We start from the raw sequence: 14,004 nt of genomic DNA, 5'->3' as shown, positions 1-14,004 counted from the left end.
ATGCACACTAAACGGTAGCTGTGATTTACAACTCATTCACGTCGGGGAAATCATTTTTTAATGTGACTCAGGCTCCTTGCTGCTCATAGTTCTCTTTACATTATTTCACTTTCCTTTCCCACGACTCTTGTTTGTCTTTCCCTTGCAGGGGTCAAGGTTTATATCGACCCTTTCACCTACGAGGACCCTAATGAGGCGGTGCGAGAATTTGCCAAGGAAATTGATGTTTCCTTTGTCAAGATTGAGGAGGTTATCGGTGCTGGTAAGCGCCAGTCATATGCTGTTTCCATTATTAAGAAGTTTGTAAACTTTGCACTCTTTCTGTGGATTTATCAGACTGTTTTTTTTTTATTTTTTTTTTTTTTTATCAGATTGTTCTCTTTCGAAATAACATGATTAAAATACTGTATATCTTATTCGCCAAGTTAATTTGAGTCAGTGCCATTTAAAGCCATTGTTTGGACTCTTCTTTATCAGCCGAAATTCAATATGGCTGCAGAAATAAAGCAATTAAATGTTACCAATATTAGTGGCCCTCGTTCAAACCAAAGGGCACCGCTTGCTGCAAGCAATCTTTTTTACATTTGCTGAATACAATGGCCATCCTCATTATGTGGCAGAAAAACAGACCTAATGTGTATTTATGTGTCTGTGTGCTGCAGGCGAGTTCGGGGAGGTTTGTCGAGGACGGCTGAGGGTCCCAGGGAAAAAAGAAAACTACGTAGCAATTAAGACTCTCAAGGGCGGCTACACAGACAAGCAGAGACGGGATTTCCTTTCAGAGGCGTCCATTATGGGACAGTTCCAGCACCCCAACATCATCCACCTGGAGGGAATCATCACGGCCAGCTGTCCGGTCATGATCCTCACAGAGTTTATGGAGAACGGAGCTCTGGACTCGTTCCTACGGGTCGGTGTGACACAGAGAACACGCACCGAAACACATCGTCACTTCTCTGACACACTGAAACTCTCAGTCGTGTCGCTCCGTCCTCCAACCGAACTGTATCTCTCCTCTCCGCAGCTGAACGACAGCCAGTTCACACCCATCCAGCTGGTGGGAATGCTGCGCGGCATCGCCTCTGGCATGAAGTACCTGGCGGAGATGAGCTACGTCCACCGAGATCTGGCCGCCCGCAACATCCTGATCAACAGCAACCTGGTGTGCAAGGTGTCTGACTTCGGCTTGTCGCGCTTCCTGCAGGAGAACTCCTCTGACCCGACCTACACCAGCTCTCTGGTGAGATGACAGCCCTCCTCATTTCATGCTTAAGAAAGAAATCCTATAATTAAATTCATCTACAATACGTCTGCCTGTCGGATGATACTCGTACAAATTCTCCAAAGACAATAATATTAAGGCTTCAAATACATCCTGTGATTATGATGTGGTGTCGTTTCCGCAGTACAGTGGCAGCATGTTCTCTGTCAATTTAAAGCACACGACCAAAGCACATAGAGTGTAAATATTTAATGATTTTTGTATACTCGCATGCTTCACATTTGTGGACTTTGCACTAACTTAAAAGTTAATTTTCACCTTTCTTCGCTCTCCCTCTCAGAACTTAGGCTTACCATGTTTATGTTTATGTAGTGCTGACTCTTTACTTTTCTGTGCAGGGAGGGAAGATCCCAATCCGCTGGACAGCACCGGAGGCAATAGCCTTCAGAAAGTTTACTTCAGCTTCAGATGTGTGGAGCTATGGCATTGTCATGTGGGAGGTCATGTCTTTCGGAGAGAGACCCTACTGGGACATGAGCAACCAGGATGTAAGTTTAAAAAAAAAAAAAAACCTCTTGGCAATGATTTTTAAGGATTATTTTTAAGGCACAGCACAGAGCCAAGCCTTACCAAAACATAATTCAACATTTGCATTCTGAAAACAGTTTGAACTTTTCAGGTAATGAATGAAGTGCTAAAATCTGAACATTAATTACGAAATTGCCTAGCAACACAGTCATTCAAGACAATTTAAGTTTTTCGAACATTTTCCTTTTCTGTGTTTATTAGTTCTTCCTGTTTGAACCTTTGCTAAATTCTTGGCCCTTAAAGTGACTCGAAATGTATTTAAATACCATTTGTTTAAATGGGTAATCATTTTTCTTCCTGTCAGGTAATCAATGCCATAGAGCAGGACTACCGGCTGCCCCCGCCGCCTGACTGCCCCACCCACCTGCACCAGCTGATGTTGGACTGCTGGCAGAAGGACCGCTCGGCGCGACCTCGCTTCGCGGACCTCGTTAGCGCCCTGGACAAACTGATCCGCAACCCCGCATCCCTGAAAATAGTGGCACAAGAAGGAGCAGGGTGAGAGTGCACATGTGTTTAGTCATAATGTCAGAAAATAGTATATCATAATAAAATATGATAGTTTGAGAATGTACATAAAAATTTTTAAAAAAAATTAAAAAACGGAGGCACGTCTGTCCCTTTTAAAATGTCAATTTTGTCGAGTTAATTTAAAGGGCAGACATAACCCTCTATGTACCAGCTCACCGTCCTGCTGTGACCTGTCAGCCTCTTGCTGTGTCCATTTCCCTTGCTCCACATTCTGCCTGTCGGCTGATCGCATACAGCAGAGGACCCTCTGTCCCTGATAAATCCCATTGTTTGTCCCTGTCAGTCACTCAGCGTCAGATTAAACCTCGACTTGTCAACTGGAATGTTGCTGCAGGATATATATAAGCTCCTCACTGTTGTTTTGGTGACAGTGTATTCAAGTTATTCCTTTGTTTCTGGACCCAATCCCCCAGGCCGTCCTACCCCCTGCTGGACCAGCGTGCACCTTTAGCCCTCTCGCCGTGCGCGACAGTGGGGGAATGGCTGAGAGCCATCAAGATGGAGCGCTACGAAGACAGCTTCCTGCAGGCCGGCTTCAACTCAGTGGACCAGCTGGCTCAGATCACCACACAGTCAGTTCCAATTTCCAGTTTTCCAATCTAAAGTGATATTTATCTCATTTTCACTTCACAGTTCACACTTCGTAGCTGCAAGAACCAGGACCCATGTAGCTTGTAGTAATGAATTGGAAATAGATTAAATTATGATTTCCTGAAGTGTAGATTTATCTTAATTTAAGTAAAAGAAAGGCTGTGGAAGTCTAGAGAACAAAAATATGTTTTTTTTTTTTTTTTTTTTTTATTGTGCATAAAATCCACATCTTTCATTATTTCCTGTTCTAGCTATCTAATTAGTTTTTTTTTTTTTTTTTTTCCATCTGTTCAGGGACCTGCTGCACATGGGAGTGACTTTGGCTGGTCATCAGAGGAAAATTCTTTCCAGCATCCAGACAATGACCTTTCGGAACAAGAGCACCACAACTGTGACCTTCTAGCTGACCTGCCTCCAACCCTGGACACCAACACCAGCACGCAGGTGCAGCCATGTATTGAGAGCACACTGGAGCCTCTCCTGTGAACCGCTTTGAACACGGACTCCAAGGGAGATTGGAGAATTTATTCAAGACCGGGGAGAAAAAAAAAAAATTAAAAAAAAGAAGAAGAAAAAAAAATCAGCACATACGGATTGCTGATGAGAGAGTTGTCCAGAGACTGGCATGTCCCTGTCACCCAGAGCGACCAGACGATAAAGCTGTGCAGACTGACTCTGCCTCATTTTTACTTTGTGGTCAGTGTTTTTGCATCTACCCGAGGTTAGGACTCAATACATGTGCCAAACGAAGAGGAGCGACAGACCAGAGTTTACAGTTTCTGTAGTATCACGTCATTTTGAAAACAGACAGTTTACTGGTTTGTTGTCGTCCCCCCCCCCCCCCCCAAATGTCACTTTGACCTTTCACCAAAGGAGACAAAAAGAAATGCCAATCCAAGATTTGTAGGTTTCATACTGTTGTGTAATTACAAATGCTTTCACTTTGGGCGTCTTGCATTAATCCACGCGGATGACATTACTTCACGGACACCTTCCATATCAAGACTGAGCATTTTAACTGTGGGATTTTACTTCTTTGATTTCGACATTACCTCCTCTTTACTCAGGTGTGATGTGTAATGCAGACTTTGGAGAGCGCTGTCCTCGCCCTAATCAGACTCTTCTCATCTTCCTCAGTCTGGCTCTCCCCTCGCCAGCTCAGCTACACGAGCAGAAGAGAGGCATGGAGACATATCAGCACTTTTGTCATTTCAGAGTGAATTGCAATCTCCTGTAAGTCCATGCATGTCTCTTGGAGCGTAGTTGGTTATTCCTACTGCCGGTGTTTCTGCTGGCAGCTCAATTTTTATTATAATCAGACTGAACAAGGACCGAGTGGACTCAGAGACCAGAGAACACTGTAGAAATGGGTTTCTTTGTCAAAAATTTAACAAGGAAGCTATCTGGCCTCAACTTGTTTTTCTTCATATAATTGACACGTTATTAATTCTCTCGCTCTGTATTCTTGATCTTCCAGTGCCATTCATGCGTCTTTGTGGACATAAATGCCAATTTTTTTTTTTATAAAGCAAGAAATATATCACGAGTGATTTTGTCTCATTTAAATGTACTTTAAAAGGGTGACTTTGACATTTTGAAGTTAAATATATTTTTCCTTCACCGGATGCATGCTGTGCAGTCAGCAGAACGCTTCTGCTTTTGCCCCGAAGCCAAACGGGAAGGATTTCTTTAACATTTAGCGCAAAAAGCTACCCACAGCTGACAGGTTAGGCAGCAGCCGGCAGTATCCAATTGGGTTTAGCGTAGCGTGCTAACAATCATGTTGAGCTGCTGTTTGATTAACAGACAAACAACCCCAAAACAATCCAAGTCGAGCGATTCTCTTTCTTCTTCCAATGCTGGCAAAACACAGGTTTACCCCCCAAAAAAACAGTTTTAAAACATTTAGCAAGTAAAACAACACGCAGCTTACCAGCGAACGGGCCGGCAGATTGCCATGAGTATCCGCTGGTTAATGATCCTGGTTGTGTGGCTACTTAACTTCTTCAACATGCAGCATGGGAAACAATGCACAGTTCATTGCTGAAAAAAGCTGGTTTGTAGCCAGCAATTATGGTCTTTACACACCCGGGGCCTTTTTTTTTGTTTGTTTTGCGATTCATTTGTCATGAGTACTTTTGACGCAGAGTGTGAATATCACGCAGGGGGAAAAAAAGTGTCATTTTATTTTTTTAGAAGGAAGTTGATTTCTTTTTTTCTTTTCTTTTTTTAGCTCTCACACCGCAAATAAAAGCGCATCGACCGATCGCGTTATGCATTTTTGATATTACGTCATCACTCAGTTCCCACTTCGGAGACGGCTCATTCGGACGCTGCGCTCGAAGCACACACGCAAAGGGATCTGCTGGAAAACCCTCACGCAGCAAACGGCTTCGTCAGCTGCTCACCTGCGTCACGGGGTCTGAACCCCAAAAGGTTCCCAAACAAAACGCCTCTCCCGGACCGTCCCGTCTGCCCCGTTCACCTTCCCGCATCGCGGCCGACCGCCGCGCCTGCGGTACGTCGCGTCGAAGCGGCGTACGTTTACGATGTTATTGAGGATTTCCATCTGCAGTGGTTTTCTTTTAATACCACCAGCACCTATTTCAAAAAGGTACTTTCGCTATTCTGAAATCCATATTTTTTTTGTTTTGTCTGAAGAACATGCTAGTGCGAATGTAGTCAAACTTTTTTTTTTTTTTTTGAACAGTCACAAACTAAAATTGCTCCCGGTTTAAATGGTTGTAATGCAAAATATTAGCCGGCAAGTATTTTTGCATATTTGTGTCAATTTATTTGTCACAACCCCGGTGTGTAAACTCCTTTATGGTTGATTCAAATCTGTAATATATTGTTCCAAAAATGATACAAAATACAGTTTCATTGGAAACAAAGCACAGCTGCCAACTAACGGGCTCGCTCGTAACCAGCGTGGTCAGCAAAATGTTTCTACAACTGCTCTAAAAATTACACAACAATGGCTGCCTAACTATTGGTATGGAAAACAAGGTAGAGCTAAACAGGCTACGTTACTGTCAGCAGTATCCACTGGTTTCCGTGTGGAATGCTAACAGCGTTTGATTAACAACCCCCTTTCCACCTTATCTTCTCCTCCACTGTTATTACAAGTGCTTGGTGGAGAGGAATTCACTAACTGGAGTTCAAAATGTCAAAGTTTTACTCAAATATGTTGTATCTGCTGAAGAATTACACCAGCCATGTTGACATTTAGCTTTTTTTCTCTTGGTGGCTGACAAACCTGCAGTCCGTCAGGAAGACGAGGCTCAAACCGATTCTAAAAAGTACTTCAACAACCGTGTTGAATACAAAGTGCACAGCTTTACTTTTCCATTTGTGTCAGTTGACGCTCCTGAGAGACTTTCTTCTTAACACTATGTGTTTTCAGTATTTTTATTTTTCAGTTCCCAACTTGGATTTTTTTTTTCTCTGCTGTTACAAAAAAACAACAACATAAAAACAACATTTATCTTTCTAATAAGGGGCCGCAGTGGAACCAGTTTGATCTCCTTCGGCATTATAACAATGCATTTCTGCCATGTGTGATCATTTTGTAGTGTTTCAAAAGTTTGAAGTGCAATTTACCTTTAAAGTTCATTTAAATGTGGCGATTAGAAAAGATTCTAATTGGGTTAAAGCGAACGACAAATGAGTTGCTGGATATGACCTCACGCTGACTCCCAATGATTGTATGGGACATGAAAAAAAGACATCCATTCTCTTTCCTTACTAATGTAAATAAAATTTTAAAAAAAACAGGTCTTAGTGAGAAGCACTGGTGTAGACATGCGTGTGGTCTTCATGTTGAAGAGCTCAATCACAACAACTTTGAAATAATGAGCAGATGTTTTGTTTACTATTGTGTGTGTAGGCCAGTCAGTATTCATAATAAAGCTGCACACCGGTGTTTTACCATCACAGACTCATCTCGGCTTCTTAACGCGTCACATGGCCTTTGTAGACACTCGCTCTCATCACAGTCATTCTCACTACAAGTGGAGCATGAAAGCTGCATAGACACGCAGAGACTTTCATCGTACTGATGTCCGGAAGTCCCAATCTGACCTGAGGTGAAAAACCACACTGTGTACCTGTCTCCGGTCTGATGGCGGGCTGCTCTGTCCCGCTGACCCCAATACTTCTGTCCTGAATTTATAGAAAACCGGCACAAGACAAAAGCAGCTCTGTCTCTGCCAAAAACACACTGATGTTTGTGGATTTATTTGAACCCGTGTTCTCTAATTTAGCTCTATTGTGTTGCTAGTAAACGCGAACTAAATGAATGATCCTTAGTTATCTTGTTTTCATCTTTTGGTTCGATAATATGTTGCCGGAAACTGTCTAAGATCATGTAAGTAAAATGTCTTACAGGCCTTAGTGGCTCTTGTTGCAAACATGCCTCTCATCTATCCCGTCGCCCCCTTTTTCTTCTTTTTTTAATAATGAGAGAGAAACAAGAAACTACATATCTTGGCGTTCTCGCAGCCTCTCCTCCTGCCTTCTGTTTCTCCTGAGAGCCTTTACCCCCGAGGGCTCCAAGCTCGTCCTCTCCTATGTTTCCCTTCCTGGTCCTCAGCCCTTTTAATCATGAAGAGATGTTCTTTTCTTCTCTTGCGCCTTGGGCTGAGAGCAGCTTAGAGCTTAAACTCTCTCTCTCTCTCTCTCTCTCTCTCTCTCTCTCTCTCTCTCTCTCTCTCTCTCTCTCTCTTACTCACGCACACTTTTTTCCTCCTCCCTATCTCCAAAAGCTACCACAACCAGGCTAAGCTGCCAGGGCTTCAAAAAGTATTTAGGTTCATTGATTAATGTACTTTGATTATCTCCGTGTTACCGACTCATTCTTCTTGTTCGATTGCTCTCGTGTGGCCCGCAACGTACAAACCAGCACAAGTGGAGCTTCCACGTAGTGGAGATAAATAACGACGAGTAACTATTACTGGAAGCATGTTGTTCTTTTTCCTTGTTGTTGTTTTTGTTTTTTTAACCCCTCCGTGCGTTTTTGTCGGGTGTGAATCTCTCGTCGAAGTGATTCAGTGTTGGAAAGAGAGAGGCAGACATTCATCTCTGGTTTCTACTCCTGTCAGTGCTTTGGTTGAACCTTGACCCCGCCGTATAGTTCAAATCTAGCCTCATCTTTGTCTGCATCTCTGAATGGCCATTCATTAAGGCTGCTGCTGGGCAGAGAGCGGACAAGGCCAACCAGGTTTTTTTAGTATTTGCTGGATTGTGTCATTCCCCTCGCATTCCTGTGTGCAGTCAAGTGTGGCGAGCCTGTGTGTGTGTGTGTGTGTGTGTGTGTGTGTGTGTGTGTGTGTGTGTGTGTGTGTGTGTGTGTGTGTGTGTGTGTGTGTGTGTGTGTGTGTGTGTGTGTGTGTGTGTGTGTGTGTGTGTGTGTGTGTGTGTGTGCTGATGGCTGTGGTGGGTGGGGGATAACCAGAGGGACAGGTACATGGGTGTTTGAACAGGGCAGGGGAAGGAGATTATCTGAAATGGTTTCACTCAGTCCGGAGCAGCACAGGAAAGTTGTGACCCTGCATCAAACGTGTGTTGTTAAAGATGTAGCGCAGCAATAGTATTGAACTGACATAAAGTTGGGCTCCTCACAAGAGGCTGATTTTTTTTATTTTTTTTTATTGGCTAAATTCAAACCAGCTGAGGCTGTAATGTCCTGAATTTGAGCTTCAAGTAAAGAATGAATCCCCGTATTTGACTGCGAATCTCAGCCCTCTTTTGGATCTGTAGCATTGCTTTGATTTTCCACAACGCCAGCGGCTTGAAGTTGGAAATTTAGGTTGGAGATTGTCATTCCTGTGCCGCTCTCCCACTGGCTTCAGGCGCCAGATTTCCTCCCCGAGATGACTTGCCAACAGTTTGATCAAAATGGCCCAATATTTCTGAGCAAATCCACCGAGCAGCCAGCTAAGATTATTTTTTCACCTGTGTACGCAGCGCGATTGTGATGAAAGATGGGAGGCACGTTGCTCGCCAGAGCGCCTCCACTCTGTTTCGTATTAAATCTGATTGCTGGGAAAGTTGTCGCTCCTCGCTGCTCTACAGTCTTTCTGTTGACTTTGCAGGAGCGTGTGCCAGGCCATCGCTGTAAATAAGAATTTGTTCTTAGCTGACCCACCTGGTCAAATAAAAGTGGTAAGCATTTAATTATATTTTCATGCTACAGTGCAGTTTTATGTGGAACTAGCCTGGAATTTTTTTTATCATGTACTTAATCCATTTAATCAATGCAAACCTCTAAATTACAGGCCCCTGCTGTCTCCTCAGTGTTATCATTGATGTAGAAGAGTATTCTAATATTGTTATATTGTCTACTTCTCGGCTGTCACCTTCACAGGTTATTTGTTTTGGTGTAATCTCAATTTATTTAAAATGTCTGTATTAAATCATACATTTTCCCACCGCTACACATAAAGATCCATGTCTAGCCCGCTTCTATGTGCATTTGTTTATTCATAAAAATTGATTATCCATAAAGTTGAATAGTTTACCAATACATATTATGACTCCAAAAGCCATAAACACTGGCTACTATATAGCTAGTATCCCCTTCTCCTTCACCAAAGAGCAGGTGTTAGTGCGATGAACAATGTGGACGTCCCCACCTTCAGGACAATGACTGGCCCCTCCCCAAAGGTGTCTGCAGCTTCCTGCTCTGTCTCAGCTTTCAGCAGCGACCCATCTCCCCCGTGGCATCCTTTTGTTTTCCCCCTCCCGCAAAGAAGATGTGCTCCTCGCCTTCTGCGGAGGAAATGAAAGGAGTGCGATTTTCTCCCATCTTATCCTCACCGTGCGTGAATCACCACATACCCTGAAACTCGATCCACATGCGTCAAGGGCCGCTATGCTTGGAGGGGAGAATTGAAAGTAGGGTCAAACTATCAAATTTCTCTACAAGTCAGAGGAAGCAGTGAGGCTTCATGCGGTAAAGAAGACTGAAGTGGTGGAGAGTTCATGAAAAGGCCATCATCAAAAGTGGCAAACACGTCATGTTAAACCTGTTTCTGATCAGTGTCGCCTTTCTGAACTCATCTCGGTAAACTCAGATTGATGAGTTTACTCATCAGTGTGGCGCTTAACCTCTCACACAGGCCTCACCTTTGTCTCCTAACTCAACCTAAGTCCTCCACACCTCTGAACCCCGCGAGTATAAATCTCGAACGTCTCTGACTAGAGCACGCGGCCTCGTCACACTGACCACCAGGCATGTTTGGAGAAATGTTTTGTCTGTTTGCTCTGTATTTCCATGATTACAGTAAAGTGTGGTCTTTGTATTTGTATTGTGGTCACAGCTGTTTAGCTTCACTAGATGCTTCTCCTCCTTTTTCTACATTTAAATTACAGTTTGCCAACCAATCGCCCGAATGAGCTATTTTCATACGATTTCCGGGCAAATGGGCAATAAACACAGAAAATTCAAATAAACAGTCACGAACACGTGCCCTGGGAACAGACTTTGCTCTTAAATGTTTGAACTTTATTCTGTCACTTTGTGGGGTTGCATGACTCCATCTCCGCACACAGCAGGACTACTAACTAAACCAACCCCCTTCTGTTCCCCTGTGCCCCCCCTCCCCACAAACCTACAACCACCGTTTCAGTTCGCTTTGGACCAACAGTCCGTCAGAACTATTGATTATACTGTAAAAACATGACCACTCACGTTTTAGCACTGACCCCGTGAACAAACGTGTTTTCTGCGATCACACTGTGACAGTCTGCAGGGCAGCGAAGGCCCCCGCGTGCGTCGAGCCCACTTAGAAATCTGAGCAAGCAGCATATGGTTTTGATTTAACAAGCATCTGGACGCAATACAACAAGGTTTACAAAATATAAAGTCTATGCGTGTGTGTACGAGAGCAGTATTGAAAGTAATCAGATTATAGATACAAAGAAAGTGTAACCCTGGGCATAACACCCCCATAAAACGCAGCTCATATACAACGGCAATGCACCATCACCCATCTCCAAATACATAACATACCCAAAATAGACGAACTTACACACGCGCGCGCGCGCGCGCACACACACACACACACACACACACACACACACACACACACACACACACACACACACACACACACACACACACACAGCCGTCTTTACTACTGTGTGATGGGCTCCCTCTAGTGTACAGAAAGTGTCTCTGTTTATTCTAATACTGAGGGGGGGGGGGGAACAGTAATTGCTTTAAAATCATGTTTATTTTGATTCGTTGTGCATCCTCACCGGTTTTTGGATCAAATAAAGTTAGAGGAAGTTTAAAAACATGAGCTACACCGCGAAAACACTGCCTGTCAGCCTCAGACGTGGGCTGCTGTCTGTGCGGAGACGAGTTGAGCAGTGCATATCGTGTCTCGGCATATTCTGATCTGACATCAAGTCCAAATTAACAGACTCAAAAGCTGCTGTTTCAAACGATAAACACGTAAACGCCTTCAGCGAAGCGTGTTAATGTCCGATTAGTGTCACCCAACAGAGCGTGCTCTTCAAAACGACCAAAACCGTGCGCAAGCTGCGCCTCTGCTGCCACACGTCTGGGTCGACATAATCAGACAGAGACTCTCAGAGCAGAGAGCAACACGAGGGTCCTTCTCACCTGAAGTCATGCCAAATACATGACTGATCCCTAATCTGCTCGCTGCATCTATTAAAAAAAAAAAAAAAAAAAAAAAGGTGGAAGAAGGGTGGCGCGTCTAACAGCCGTAAAATTATGAACATCTGCCACTTTGACACATCAAACGGAGGAGCAGGCGAGCCGGTCCCGTTGCTATTTTTGCTTTAGTACGAGTCTTGCCTGGTACCTTTTGAATCAGTGTTACTACTATTCATCTGCGCTGCTTTGTCGCCTCCTGGTGGCGACAGCAGACTGTTGCACCCTGAAGGAAAAGCAGAGTCATGTTTCTGTTGGAGGAGGCTCTAAAGATGGAGCCCTTCCCCTCATCTAAAACTCATCATGCAAAAATGGTCTTCTTAACTATATGATCTCATAAATGTCTCACCTCTGGAGGTTGAATGCATGTCTATCTCACTCGACAATAATTCTCCCGCCTCCCTTTTTACACCGACATTATGCAAGAAAACAACGAGCACACGACACAAAATAAAACAACCATCCCCGGCAGCAGGTACATTTTACAAACACACGGATCAATGCCTCACAGCAGTAACCAAAATGTTAATGCAGTGAAATACAATACAGCAGTTCAGAGCTTTATAAAACCAACAAAGAAAACAACAACAACAACAAAATGCCAAGAACTACACAATCATTAAAAAAAAAAAAAGCAGCAACGAGTAATGTTTAAATCTTTAAACAATGTGTTCAGTAGAAAGAGACAAAGAGGTGCACAATGGCTGTCATCATGCCTCAACCCGAACCACAACGTTTCCTTATCATAGCCGTACGTTGGTTCTGCAAGGTTTCTTACAAACTTCATTTTGGCCTTTCAAAAATAAGTTGTATACTTTTATGAAACGTACAATATTTTGTCAGTTCAGACTAATATTTGTAAGAAAACATACACAAAACAGTGCATAGCCCACTCCTCTCTCTCTCTCTCTCTCTCACTCTCACACACACACACACACACACACCAGGCCGTGCACTGGTTCATTGGAAAGTCAGATTTACACGATAAGCGACGACGATGATGATAAAACTACCTCCAACCACCAACTCTGTTATTAACTCACAAAGCAGACGGTCTGTTATCGTATACAAATTGTAAACAAAACACGATACAACAGCAGCTGCACAACATCTGGTAAACAACATCTGGTAAACAACAACATCTAAAACCTGAGAACCTGCTGATTAACATCAAGTTGCATCGCAGCACCTGGTTGGTTTGAGTGGAGGCCTCCAGTTTTGTACCAGCATCTTGAGTCCAGCTTTAAAACTAAGCAGCTGCAACTTACAAATAAACTGACCTTACTTTGTTAGGGACAGCTTCCTCCTCCTCCTCCTCCTCCTCGGAGTTGCTCCCGGGTGCTGTCAGCTGTTAGCCGCCAGCTTGCTCCTCTCCTTTAGCTTGATAAACTTCATCTCCTCGATCTTTTACAGGCAAAAAGTTCGCCGGAGTGCTTGGTCCATGGTCGCGGCCGATCCTGGTGTCACTTGTCGATCCTGATCTGCACGGTTTTGCACTTTTTTTTTTGAAGAGTTCAATAAGAAATTAGCGACTTCATTTTCGTACTGCGGCGCCTGTTTGGTGACGTCATCGCAGACCTTTTAAGGTCTGATTGACCTCAAACGTCATTCAACAGGAACAAAAATGTGTAATCTACGATCCTTTATTAATCACTTACTGAAATCACAATATCGTTAGAATATATATATATATATATATAAAAATAGCCAACAAAACTTAAATAAAACGTCTTATTTGTTTATTTGTAAAGATGTATTATAGTTGTGGAGTGCTGGTCCCCTATTATCCTCCCCACCTTTCACTGTTATACTTCCCAGGGCCTCGGGACTTGATTATAACCCAAACCATCTAATTCTAATCAAGTTGTTTTTGTGTCTAAGCCTGACTTTCAGATCATAAAACAGATTTATGTTTCAACAGTGATGAACAGTTTTGGAAGATTTGTCACATGATGTTGCCCCGCTGAAATGGCTATCAGATCAAGACACACCGTGTCATTGTGGATGATGTGGACAAATGACATGTTTTGTTGTTTCGGGCTTGTTGACGGATTTTTGTACTATCCCTTTGCTTGGTTTTGTGATTTTTTTTTTTTTTTTTCCCCAGTGGCTATCCCTACTCTTCAGTTACAATCAAATGAATCTGACATGGTGCTACAACCTGTAGAGCTGCTGGTAACACTGAAGTTGGGCAAAGGATCCTGAACAGCGGTGTCATGATTTTGGATTAAAGATTTTTCTACCACACTGCAGTAGACCCATTTATCTCACATTCGACTGAGTTCACCGCCACTCTCATCCCTGTACAGTATGCACAAGATGGCCGAAAATAGCGTGACTCCGTCATTGTTTTGTCCTCTATATTCTTGGGTTACTATATTGTTAG

General features: G+C 43.4%; 2 protein-coding genes across 2 annotated transcripts in view; one reads left to right on the top strand and one right to left on the bottom strand.

Moving 5' to 3' along the window:
- The window catches only part of ephb4a (eph receptor B4a), a 39,251-nt gene extending 34,310 nt beyond the window's left edge, over nucleotides 1–4,941 (top strand). The window contains exons 11-17 of the mRNA XM_069713227.1: nucleotides 149–262; nucleotides 663–910; nucleotides 1,025–1,240; nucleotides 1,621–1,770; nucleotides 2,115–2,308; nucleotides 2,755–2,913; nucleotides 3,227–4,941. Of these exons, the coding sequence (XP_069569328.1) occupies nucleotides 149–262; nucleotides 663–910; nucleotides 1,025–1,240; nucleotides 1,621–1,770; nucleotides 2,115–2,308; nucleotides 2,755–2,913; nucleotides 3,227–3,335 (1,190 nt within the window). The 3' untranslated portion in view covers nucleotides 3,336–4,941. The remainder of the gene's footprint in view (nucleotides 1–148; nucleotides 263–662; nucleotides 911–1,024; nucleotides 1,241–1,620; nucleotides 1,771–2,114; nucleotides 2,309–2,754; nucleotides 2,914–3,226) is intronic.
- The window catches only part of LOC138629514 (GDNF family receptor alpha-4-like), a 326,543-nt gene that overhangs the window by 197,181 nt on the left and 115,358 nt on the right, over nucleotides 1–14,004 (bottom strand). The gene's annotated exons all lie outside the window — the stretch shown is intronic.

Source organism: Brachyistius frenatus, unplaced genomic scaffold (assembly GCF_029030835.1).
Source record: "Brachyistius frenatus isolate BFR_SWC_R1_liver_20210118 unplaced genomic scaffold, ASM2903083v1 Contig_117, whole genome shotgun sequence".
NCBI lineage: Eukaryota > Metazoa > Chordata > Actinopteri > Embiotocidae > Brachyistius > Brachyistius frenatus.
This window is presented reverse-complemented; position numbering and strand designations above follow the sequence as displayed.